Source organism: Eretmochelys imbricata, chromosome 21 (assembly GCF_965152235.1).
Source record: "Eretmochelys imbricata isolate rEreImb1 chromosome 21, rEreImb1.hap1, whole genome shotgun sequence".
Lineage (NCBI taxonomy): Eukaryota > Metazoa > Chordata > Testudines > Cheloniidae > Eretmochelys > Eretmochelys imbricata.
Window position 1 is genome coordinate 9,316,669 of NC_135592.1, and position 12,745 is coordinate 9,329,413.

General features: G+C 53.1%; 1 protein-coding gene across 7 annotated transcripts in view; it reads right to left on the bottom strand.

Moving 5' to 3' along the window:
- Positions 1–12,745, bottom strand: part of FOXP4 (forkhead box P4) — an 87,984-nt gene that overhangs the window by 14,410 nt on the left and 60,829 nt on the right. For 4 of the 7 annotated variants that reach the window (XM_077839111.1, XM_077839109.1, XM_077839106.1 and 1 more), the window contains 5 exons: positions 8,929–9,016; positions 5,643–5,726; positions 3,993–4,194; positions 3,802–3,878; positions 2,236–2,337 (listed from right to left, as the gene is read on the bottom strand). In XM_077839111.1, coding sequence (XP_077695237.1) covers positions 2,236–2,337; positions 3,802–3,878; positions 3,993–4,194; positions 5,643–5,726; positions 8,929–9,016 — 553 coding nt within the window. Of the gene's footprint in view, positions 1–2,235; positions 2,338–3,801; positions 3,879–3,992; positions 4,195–5,615; positions 5,727–8,928; positions 9,017–12,745 lie in introns of all 7 variants that reach the window. The other 3 variants (XM_077839112.1, XM_077839107.1, XM_077839110.1) reach the window with 1 other exon arrangement.

Consider the following 12,745-nt stretch of genomic DNA (forward strand, 5'->3'; position numbering starts at 1 on the left):
ACTGGAGCTGGCGCTCCCCCAGTCTTTCCCTGCAGCCTCCCCGTGAGGGTCTCTCCAGATCTAGACCTGAACCGTTGAATGGAAAAGGCACTGAGAAGGAATGGAGCCTGAATAACAGAGGGGAGGTGCATGGCGAACCGCAGGGCCAAGGGGCCAGCTTCAGGCCTGGGGTAAGTGGGTGCACATCTACTGACATCCCGGGGTTAATCCTGCATGCATCTGGAAGCTCAGGTTTTGGGGGGTCTAGGCTTCTATGCAGATTTGACTTCCATGGCACATAGAGATCACAGCTCCATTGCCTTGCCTGGGGAACCCTGTCTTGTCCTGGTGCCATGAATCCCAACAAACGGGGAAGGAAAGCCGAGCGGCCCTAACTGACTTCAGGACTCCACTGTGCAAGACACTGTCCATACACAGTAAGAGACAGCTCCTCCACCCCAAAGAACTTACAGACTGAACAGGGCGAGAGAGGAAGGACTGGTAGCCTCACTTGACAGAGGGGACACTGAGGCAAAGAGAGATGAAGTGACTTGCACAAGGTCACAGAGCCAGTCTGTGGTAGAGCTGTGAGCTGAAGCCAGGTCTCCAGAGCCCCACGCCGGTGCCTGACCCATAACACCACCCTCCCTCAGAACAAGCCCGACGTTTCCCCGCTTCTTTGCCAAGGTGAAAGATGGGCTGCAGCCAGCTCATACAGAACCTCCTCCTCATTCTCTCAGATGAGGATCGGTATCCTAGCGAGAGCCGCGGCGGCTCTGGAGACTTTTACAGCCTGGCTGAGGCATCCTATGTGCAGCGAGACACCAGCCCCCGGGTTATCATTAACCTTATTTTCTATTTCTAGCGTCTCACTTTTTTTTTTTCCTTTTTTCTTTTTTTTAATACCCTTCTCCTGTACCCAAGACCTACAGGTTTAGCTCAAGACCTAGTTCCTGAGCCTTTTTGAGGGAGCTGCTCACTCCAGCACGATGCCCTGGGGGACTGAACAGCCCCTACCTGAGAGCACAAACCCTAGTGAGCAGCCATTCACATCCGACCTTCCCTGGAGTTTGAAGACACTTGGGGCGGAAGGAGTGGGGGGGAAAAGAGATAAATGCTTAGAAAAAAAGAAGAGTTTGATTTTGCAGCGGAACCAAGCACTCGGGGCTCCTGCTGATTTCATTAAGAACTACAGGTGCTCAATCCCCCTAGGGATCAGTTCGACAGCGCTCAAGATGCTACAGAGATGGGCGTTACAGGAAGCCCTAAGACAGACAGAGAGGTAAGTTAGGTGCTCGCACACTAGCTGCTCCGTAACCCCCTTCGGAAACCCTGCAATCTGCCACCCCAATCCCATAATCCTCCCCCCGCCAGGGGCACCCTGGCACACACCATCCAGCGGCCCACAAAGCAGGTGTAGTTCAACAGAGTTCCATCTTTATACAAGGCCAGATGATGCAAAGCCAACTCTGCCAGCTGCTGAGTTGAGCCCATCTCTCTGGCACATAGGGTGTTTGCCTGCATGACGGATGCACAGGGGTGGAGCACAGTTGGGAAGTCCAGCAGGGCTGTTTTGCCCTGTAACACTGGCGAGCGGTGACATCCCAGTACACTTGGAAATGGGAATTTCTCTATTAACCCGGGGGAACAAGGGGACATTTGCTCCTGGGCACCCCTTACATCCTAGGACTTCAGAGGGACCTCTGTGGCTCACAGGCCTTGTGCTGTGAGGAGAATCGTGCCCATCCAGAGTCATGCTCCGACTGCTCAGGGAAACACAACGACATCCTTCCACTCACTCCTGCCACCCCCAGCACCTGTCTCAGACGAACGGACCTGTGTGTGTCATGGCTTTACACGGCGCCACTAAGTATGAGAAATGCCACCAGCTGGAGGGGCCATGAAGAAAGACTCATGAGGCAACGGGACAACATTATCAGACAGCGATTCGCTGAGGACGGTGCAACTCGGGACAGCTCAAGGCCATTCTCGGATGTATGACTCGGCTAAAAATCTGCAGCAAATAACCCCACGTCCCCGTATTCCAATGTCAAGAAGCCGCCAAAGTACCACGTCAATAGGCGAGAGTCAGAGGGAAAAGTACTTCTCCAGGATGCATGCATAGCTGCCCTACATAGCTGTGATCTGGAGCCCACCTCTAATAAAAGCCACCCTGGCAGCAGACCCTGCCACTTACTGCCAGTGCTCCGAGCGACGGAGAGGGGGAGAAGAATGAAATCCCAGGTGGGGCTTTACCTTCCAGGTGGCAGTGTTCCTCCTGAAGTAGGCAAACATCCGCGTGAACCAGTTGTAGATTTCATTCAACGTTAGCTGCCTGTCTGGGGTCTCCAGGATAGCCTGGAATTCAGGGTGGGTGGGGCAAAAAACCAAACCAATTACTCAGAAAGTATCAATCCCAAGAGTCTGTATCACTGATCGTGCCTGTCAACAATAATGGGTGAGCTGTAGAAGAGCCATAGGTTGATGGGGCTCACCCGTAGATCTTAAAGCACACAAGCACTGCAAACCTTGCTGTTCGGGTGCAGAGGGAGCGTCTTATAGACTCATAGATATTAAGGTCAGAAGGGACCATTATGATCATCTAGTCTGACCTCCTGCACAGCGCAGGCCACAGAATCTCACCCACCCACTCCTGCAATAAACCTCTCACCTATGTCTGAGCTATTGAAGTCCGGGGCGTGCAGCAGTTCAGTGGTGGTCTCCTGACTCCCAGCCCAATGCCCTACCCACTGGACCGTGCTGCCAAAAGGTTACACGCGCTGAACCAACTATCTAACTCCAGGGAAAGCTCAGCTAATCTTGCTGTCCAAAGAGCTAAATGGAGTTACAGTGGCAGAAATCACCCTTCTAAGCGAACCTTGTCTGTGTCAGGCACGGGCTTCTGAAGACCCCCACAGAGCGAAAGAGCGAACAATAGGAGTGCTCAGATTTGCATTTCTTCATTAGCATATTTGCATATGCAAATCAAAGGCTCACACATTTGATCCGTGGGGCTAGAGGGGTTGAGAGAGGCTGACGGAGTGGCACAGACTATACCCAAAGCCCCAGAGCCTGTCCTTGGATTTGCTCCATGGCATCTGTGCTCTGAATGCTACACAAATGGCCAGACAGCACAGAGCTACTGGCAGGGATGCTGAGTCCCTCTATGCCCCATCTCTCCTGGATTTTAAGGTGTGGAGTCCGTGGTGATGGCTGATGACCCTGGAGACTGGGGTTCCCCAATTATCCACAGAACAAGTATAGCACAGGCAAGGCCGGCCCCCCTCCCACACTGCATCAGGATGGATCAACACCATAGATGAAGAGAGGATCACCACCTTCATGGACCAGTTCTTGGGCCTCTCTGATGAGACTTTCAGTAAAAGCGGGCAACCAGTGCCCAGTGGTGTTGGTGAGGCAGATATCCACCCACTGGGAACTCACTTCGCAGAGGCAGGTCTTTAAATGCACCCTCATCATTTTTGTGAAATAAATATTACTATGAACAACTTACACGACTGAAGTGCCTTTTCCCTGAGGATCTCCAAGTCATCTGGAGACAACCAGAGCAATGGAGCTACACCAATTTACATAAGCTGAGGATCTGGCCCCTAAGGAATTAACCCTCTCCATGCTCCCCTGTGGAGTTTGTTGTCCCGATTTGCTAATGAGGGCCACGGAGATCACAAAGTGAGTCAGTGGCAGAGCTGGGGATGGAACCTGGAGTCCTGCCTCCCAGTTCTCAGCCCTAATCACAAACAGCCTACCACATCGGGACATAGCTGCCTTCACAGCTCCCCGGAGCTGGAGGGGGTTCCTCACCTGCCGGATGAGTGAGGCGTATGTGAAGGGCGGCCGGACGTCTGTGTTTTTGTAAAACTCATGATTCTGTGCAAGTTCTGGAGAGGGGGAGAGAGAGAGAGAGAGAGAGAGAGAGAGAGAGAATATGAAGGAACCGAATCTAGTAACTCATACCACATGAGCATCAATGACCCACCCACTGCTGCTCTTACCTGAAGATATTGGGGGACAGAATTTTTCAGGGTTTCTCCTGCGAATGGCCCCCATGGTCTGTAAGGTGGAGGAGCTGATGACGGATGGGCCCTGCCGCAAGGGAGTGATGGGGGCGGTGGCGGAGGTGGGGGGATGAGGTAAGCCATCTGGAAAGGTATCTGAAGTGCTCTTGGAGAGGGTGGCGCTTGAGACCAGGTTCAGCTGCACAGACAGGGGTGGAAGAAATTGAGAGCAGTTGGGAACGGCCGTGGAGATGGTCTTAGGTAGGGAGAGCGATTCGGTTCCACGCTGACGGGAGGGCGCACAGGGCCCTCTTACCCAGGGGAATGGGCACTAAAGGAGAATCTCATGGATCAAACCAGCTACAGGAAAACTCTGCTATCAACACATTGCAGCTCCATGAGGGCCTGACCCAGCTCCCATCGCAGTCACTGGAAAGGTCCCCATGGGCTTCAGTGAGACTTGGATCCAACCCCGAGTGTCTTAATCCCGAAGCACTTTGCAAGCCAACATACCAACTATACCCAGGGACCACTTCATCCCCCGCCGAAATGCAGCCAGCTCTGAGTTGAGACTGTGGGCAGCCGCTGAACAGGACAGGAAGTGAAGCATTATGCACAGGAAGCAGAGACTCCTGCCTCTCACGGAAACAGCAGGTGGAATTCAGGAGTAATCACCATAACGCGATCGGCGTCAAACCCTTGGCGTTACAGCTCACCTTAGAGAGGGCACCGCTAGAACGTCACACGGGGGCAACTCAGGAGGAAACACGACTGCCGAGTCATCAGGACTTACTCTCTGCAGCACGCAGGGGTTCCTTAGGGGTGTCTGACCCGGGTACTGCCCAGACCCTTGTGAGAGCTGAGCTAGGAGCTGGCGAGGGATCAGGTACCGAGATATTAAGGGCACTGCGTATGGTTTGCGGGGGATAGGTGCAATGATCCCGATTTCTGGCCTGGAATTTTGTTCAGTGAGCTTTTTAACAGGGACAGGGGAGCGGGCACTGATGGGGACACGTTTGCTCAGGCCCCTAGCCAGGTTCACTACTGAACAGGAGCAGAAGGACCTGGGGGGATGAAGCCATGAAAGTATAGGGAGAACAGGCGACCAACAGAGAGAGAGAAAGGCCACCCTTTCAACGAATAAACTCCTCAGGAGCACGGGGTGATGGCACCAAGCAGGAGGGAGCAGGCTGGGGGGAGGCCAGCATTCCCCAGAGCCTCCTTAACACAGAGGACGTCAGCACCTGGGCTTTTCATGAGCTATGCCCTGCTAAAGCATTGGATGGCTAGTACAGGGAGCAGCATGGACCAGAACCAAGCCCAGGCCCTCTAGGGCAGAGATCATCAGAAGCGGATCACTCGGGGATCATTGCTCCAAGGACATCATAACCAGGCTTGAGACACTGAGTATGTCCTTGACCCTGGCCAGTTTGGACTGCCACCATGCCACTAACAGGGACATGGTCTGCACGGCTTGGCTCAAACCCCTGGGCGAAGCGAGAGAGGAAAGTGGTGATAAGACATTGGGAATGGGCTTTGGAAGAGCTGGACGGGGATGGGCGGACAGATGGGACAGGGATGGAGGCACTGAGAAGAAGGAAACTCGAGGGGATGAGCGACAGATGGAGAAGGCAGGCTGGTGCTTACAGGTTGACTGAAAGGCTTCGGCTCCGAAGGTCTCATATGGAGGTGGGCCATCATTGCCTGGAGACGCTCGCTTTCTTTCGCCAGCTGTGGGGCGAAGCAGGAGGGAAGAGGTTACTTGTTGCTGCAGGGTAACTTCCAGGGCTCTCTAGCGCCCAGCTTCCCAGGGAGCGCTCGCTGAAATGCGCTTCTGCTGCAAGCTTCCTCTCTCATCCCTTGCTTGGCCCCCACGTGCCTGGCACGGTCTGGCCAACGTTCCCTGAGTGCTGCTATGTGACAGAGCAGGGCTGTTCTCTTCCCTCCCGGGGCCTTTCTTCTTCTCCCATGGCGAGAGGCTGCCGGTGCTGTGGTCTACACCCCCCACTAGCATCTTCCCAGTAACACCGAACATTCCTGAAAGCCATGCACTTGGCCATGGGATCGCTTCCCTGGCCCCCTAAAGAGCTGCCTTTTCCTATTGGGGATGAAGACCTGGACGTGTGCTGACGGCTGCTGGAGTGTCTGCCTGCCATGCCCACACCTCTGGCTGCACAGGAAGGCAGCGGCCCCGGCCCTCTGGCTGGACGGGCGTCGCTCTAGGTGCTGGGATGAAAAATCTATTGCAAAATAGAGTAATTCCATGCCTCTTTAGATGTAGATCCATCCACACATCTTCTCTCCCATCCATCCACCATCCCCTCCCACCCGCCAAACTCCTTCCCTTCTCCCACTCCTCTGTTCTCTGGGGCCGTCTCTCCACGTTTCCCAGGTGGCTGTCACTCCGCTCCGTATTCATGCGTCCCTCCTCCATCTGAGGGCCTGGTCCACTTCTCCCCATCCATCTTCTCGCTCTCTCCTTCCCATCATCAGCCTCTCCCGTCCACCCCCTCTGTTCCCTACCAGTGAGCCTCTATTTCCCCTGCCCAGTGTCAGTGCATCAGATCCTACCTCTCTATTCCCCCCCACCACCACATTCCTTCCCATTTTCCCCTACCTACCTGCCCACCCATCCGCCCACTGGTGCAACATTGCTTTAATTGTGTATGTTTGTTTTTCAGAGTGCGGGGAAGGGTGAAATATTCGCTGTGGCACCAGGAGAGATTTTGAGCTGTGGAGAGGCAATGGGACCTGACACCATCTCTCTACATGTCACCTTCCCTTTCCGCCACATCCCCTCAAACTTTGGGCCCCGCTTGCAATCCAGGAGGCACCCAAAGAGGCTACCTCCCTCCCCCCCCCCGCCCCTGCTGAGGAGGATCCTTCTCTGGGAGTGGAGCGGGAAGCCAGGGGAGGAAGGAGTTAAAAGCAGCAGCCGGAGCAGAGTTGGCTGGAAGTTTGAGAGGCTCCGACGCGCTCATTAGAGCTGACAGATCTCCCCTCCTGATGCAGACACTCTCTCCGCCGACACAGCGGGAGCGCCGTGCTGAAAACTTTATAATTGGTAGCTCTGGTGGCAGCTTCTCCTCTTCGCGCACAGAGCTTTCTGCTATCCCTTCAGGTTCTTTTTTTCCCACCCCACCTCCTCCCTCCCTTCTCCAAGTTCCAGTAATTGCTTTCAACCTCTTGCTTTAGTGAGCGTTTGGGAACAGGATGGAATCACACGGTTTGACTCAGGTGGCTTTAGAATCTCAACTTCACTTTCCAACCAGTGCTCCAGGGAGTTTTTTTCTCTAATTTTTTTTTTTTAAAATGTCCACCCCTTTCCCTCCCTCGTCCCCTCCCCGCCATCAGCTTCATCCTACGTTGCTTTAACTCCTGCCAGCACTCTGCATTACACCAGCTAGCCCACTCCCCCCTCAAGCAGAGCCTCCTCTGCTGCTCCCCCAGCACAGGTGTGAACTAGCAGCCAAGGCAACCTGGATAACAAGAGTACCCCTGGAGTCAGTCACACAAGCTCCAGGGCTGGTATTTCCCAGGAAAGGGGAGGCAGAGAAGCCCATGGGAGAAACTGTAAATAAAATGGCAACATGCGTGCACACCCCGCCGTGCAATGGATGCACACGTGTCACACGGCACTACAGTTCCTACCCACGGTCACACGCACCAGGCATCTTTGCATTCAGCACGCGTGCGAGAGATGTGGAGACAGTCGCCTACGTGCCGTATAGACACGTCATTAAAATACTCCGCATAGGCAGTTCTCATAGATTATCTCCTCCTCCCCTCGCCCAGCTGGCACCACCCTGTCCCTTTACCCGAACTTGCCTGCGCTAGTGAAAGCCTTCTGCAGCTGCTGCTTGCAACAGCTCCCCTGTCTCTCTCTTGCCTTGAGCCTCGATCGCTTCGCAAACCTCAGCGGAAAGCCTACATTTCTTCTGAATCGCTCTCTTTTGTTAACTAATTACACAAGGCACTTCTGGAGGGGGGAGTCAGCTCGTATGAAACGCACAGGATAAATCAAGGTCAAGATTTCCACAAACAGGGGCCTGACAGGTGAGCTCCGAAGTCTGCATTCAGGCACCTAACACACGGCCTGATATTTGGAAGTGCTGAGCACCAACCAGCTCTCCTGGCTTCAGGACGACCAGGAATTGGCTCTAGAGTTGGATACAGAATATTGCACTAGTCCCACGGGTTGCAACCGTTACGCAACATTCATGTACACATGGTGCCATAGATAGCAACACAAGCACACACAACACACTGGTTCCACTGTGCCAGTGTCAAACCCCCACAAGCTATAGAAGCAAACGCACAGGACATGCAGCATCCTGGCTGAAATGTTCAGAGAAGTCTGCGGAAATCAGGTGCAATCCATCTTCCACTGGATTTCCACTTGAAATACCCAGCCTCCGTGCCTTATGTTAGTTACAGTGAGAGTCTCTCTTTTTTGATCGAGCCATTCTATGTGTTGTTTCATATGTACATGAATGTGTCATCTACCAAGGTTTGAGTGGTTGAGTCCTTCCCCTGCTGCCCACCCACCCGCACCTGGTTTTGGGTTAGGGCCCTTCTCCTTAAGATAGGTGGGCGACTGCATGGCAAAATGTGTTCCCAATTTTCAGGTGCAATTGACAACTATTTTTCTGCCCTAAAGGCAGCTATAGAAGATTGCACGTTGTTGTGGCCAAGACCTCCTAGATCTGCTCATCTGTGCCCGACAATAATTTGTCAAAGATCACGTTTCCTGGCTCTCTGTAAGTCACAGCCCCAAATATTGGGACTGTCCCTATAAAATCGGGACATCTGGTCACCCTAGACCCAGCTATTCCCTCCCGATGGGGAACAGTTTAATTCTGCCATTTATATCCAGGGCAAGTAAAGAGTTTGACTCAACACCACCCTTCAAGTCTCTTTGGTTTGCACCTACCTGTATTTCCAGCTGCTGCACCACTTGCATTTGAACTCGACACTGGGCCGTGCTTCGGTCATCAAGTGCGTGTTCTGTATTGAGGTGTCTAGACAGAGAAGGATGGATTTTATATCCCAGAGCCCGCCATGAAACACAGCACCTCCTACTGGCCCATGTCATAGAATATCAGGGTTGGAAGGGACCTCAGGAGGTCATCTAGTCCAACCCCCTGCTCAAAGCAGGACCAATCCCCAACTAAATCCGCACCTACCTACAGCCTGCAAGCACTTCTTATCTGTATTACAGGAGCACTGGAGGCCCCAATCTGCTCGTTACATTACAAGACAGTCCCTGCGCTGATGAGTTTGCAATTTAAACAGATAAGACAAAGCATGGGAGGGGAAACTGAGCCACAGAGCGGCAAAGTGACTTGGCCAAGGTCACACAGCGGGTCGTTGGCAGAGCCAAGAAGAGAACAGCAGGTCTTCTACCTCCTAGGCCAGGGCCCTACCCCCTGGATCACACGGTCTTGCAGCCCCTTCCCCAACAGCACTTGGATCACCTCAGCTGTAGTTTGCCACAGAGAGTCCATTGAAATCCAAAACAAACAGTTGGTACCTGTGGAGGGTGAGCCTGCAAGCCAAGCCCCGGGGGAGGTGCGCGTATGGTACAACCGTTGGCTCATTAAGCTCAACTGGAGAATCCCATTTCCAGGATGTACCTGGAAAGACCGACTGCCCCCGAGGAGCAGGTTTCTAGACAGACACAGGCAGCCTCGTGGGGATTCATTTGCATTCCATAAGGAACTCCCCAAAGGCAGGAGGTGGCGTTTATGAGGTGCTCTGCATCCTAGACTCTCAGTGCCTCATGAACATTCATGCATGAAGCCTTTCAAACTCCCCCAGGCAAGTAAATATTATCATCCCCATTTTACAGATGGGGAAACAGAGACCAAGGAGGGGATATAGCCAGGTCAACGGCAGAGCTGGGACTAGAACCCAGGGCTCCTGACTCAAGGTCCCATGCCTTACCCACAAGGCCCTCCCCTTCCTCTCTCTCTGCCATCAAAACAATAACCTCATGGCCACCTTTGGCTGCGGAGCCTTCTCCTTACAAAGTCCCTTGTTGGGAAACGTGTATGGCATCAAAATGGCCCATGCTCGCTTTCACGGAAGAACATACAGGATCAGTCTTAGTCATGATTCCAGGTTGAGTGCTCCCTGCCAGCCAGGAAATCTCCTCCCTCAACCATATGGAGATCCCAGCCAGGAGCACAGACAGGCATGTTAGGACAGGCAGAGAAACCCCCGGGTCTGGAACCCAGGGAGAGTGGAGATAGCTCAGTGAGAGGTGCCGGGCTATGGGCTCTCTCTGGAATAGGGGAATGCCTTGCTCTTCCCTGCCTCTCAGACTAGGAATCAATCCTGCCCTACACAGCTCTGACACATCTCTCCTCCAGGCCTCATCTTGCTAAACCCCGGGTGCTCAAAGCATGGCCTTCTGAGCCTGACAATGCAGCCCAAGTCCTGCCTCTCCCTCCAACTGAGGCACATGAGGAAAGCTGGCTCAGTGTGCTGGTGAGCGCCGAACGAGCAGGGATAATTCTCTGCCAGGGTGAATTCAAGGTGCAAGAAAACATTAGGGCTGCATTACGTTTTGATGTTTTAAATACACCTGCCACGATGGTGCTGTCTAAAGCAGCCGTAGGCCTTGCAAATGTGGGAACCCCTCGTTTCAGACTCAGCTGCAGGTGAGGGGATTTGGTAAAGAAACACAACATGCGGATCCCCATCAGCTCTGCTAACTAAACGAGCACAGAGAGCGAGCCTCCTCAGCCCCGTGCGGCGAGCGCTCTGCACTGTCAGCAGCCTGCCATTGGTGTCTCCTCTCCCCTTTTTCTGAGCTCTGCGTCCCCCTCTTTTCCCTTCACCTCGAGCCGTGCCGCTCTTCGGCCTCTGTTCTCTCTCCCCCGACCCTGCCACTCGACAGATCCCTGCTATCAAACCTCTCCCTCGACGGTCAACCAGAGCCATGCAACAAAACAGCAGAGAGCCCGTGTTCCTGGATGCTGCGGCGTTGGGAAACCGAGTTCCCTGGGCCGGGGGCAGCTGCTGCTGACAAGCCGACAGCAATATCAAAGCTAGAATTCGCGTGTCCCACGCTCCCCAGAGACGCTGTGCTGCACACTCCCCACTCCTGCCCCATTTGTCCCCCTTTGATCTCTCTCTCTCTCTCTCCAGTCTCCCTGACCAGTCAGTTCCATCCCTTGCTCTTCCCCTTCCACATGCTCTGGATCGTTCCTCTGCTCCCATCACACACGGTACCAACGGGGCGGGATCCTCAGACGGTGTCAAGCCAGCCTAGCTCAATGGGCTTACTGGTACCAGCTGAGGATCTGGCCCACGGTCACCCGAGCTCCAACTTGCAGTGTAATTGTCCTGCTGCTGTAATGTGACCTAAGAGGGCAAGTGAGGGGAAAACCCTGCTCTCTAGTACCTGGGATTTTACTTTATAGGGGTGATGTTTGGCATTTCCTTTATCGATCCATGACTTTAAAAAGTCCCTTTAGGGGCAGGTCAATCAGATCAGAAATAAGTAAGTCACCTGGCCTCGCACTGATCTTCCATCTAGGGCGGTGTGGCCCAATGGACAGGACACTACACCGGGTCTCGAGACATGGTTTCTATTCCCAGCTCTGCCGCTGGCCTGCTGCGTGACCTTGGGCAAATCCCTGCATCTCTCTGTGTCTCAGTTTCTGTAAATCAGCAGCAGTGATACTGACCTCTGCTGTAAGAGCCACAGATGAAAAACACTCCGTAAGAGCTAAATATTATTAGAGTCCTCAAAAGCCTTTACAAACATGAATTAATTTAGCTTTCACTCTCCACCCCCGTGAAGTAGGTATCGGGGAAACTGAAGCACGGAGAGGGGAAGTAGCTGCTCGAGGTCACATGGGAGAGCCGACGGCAGCACCAGGAATAGTTTTATAGGTTATAAAGCCAGAAGGGACCATTGCGATCACCTAGTCTGATCTCCTGTACAACACAGGCCATACAACCTCCCTGAATTAACCCAGGCCTGAACTACAGCAGATGGCTTAGGAAAACAGCCAGGGATGGATTCTCCATCACAACCCTGGGTAAGTGCTCTAACCAGCAGGTGATTCTTCCTGCAGAAGCCACCTTAAGTCTCCTCAGGGATCGTATGTATGTGTAGATAACGGTATTTCATTTCTCTTGACTTCCGCTCCATCCCTTCTGTTCGGAACTCCCTGCCTGCTGTGCCAAGCAACCTCCCTGTCTTCAGAGCCATTTAAAACTCATGCCTTCCAGGAAGTCTTGCGACAATAACCCACCGTGGTTTGGATGGTTGAACCCTCTCCACTTTCCAAGACGCACAGCTTTGGAAAAGGCGGTTTATCTGGGGCTCTATGAGCCCATGTCACACGATGGGCTAGGTTCTCACATCAGTGAGGTGTGTAATCCCATGGCAAAATGCATGTCTAATTTACAGGTGTAATTAGCAGACACACAAATCAGGTAATTGTATGTGCAAGTGACATTTGTGAGTGCGACCACAGTAACCACACAAGCAAATCAGTTGTGAATTGCAAGCACACAATGCATGCCTAACTTGTTAGACAGTCCAGGGCCAGATTTTCTATGTCTGATTTAGGTTGCATGCTCCTAGGTGTAAAGGCAATGCCTCTATCCATGATGGAACCAAGCATGCTACTGGTATGCAAATGATGGTCATTTTGGTGACTCGGTTTCCGGCCAGGACTAGGGACAAAACACAGAGATACCATGGGAGAAGCTGTCCAGATGGAATCTAC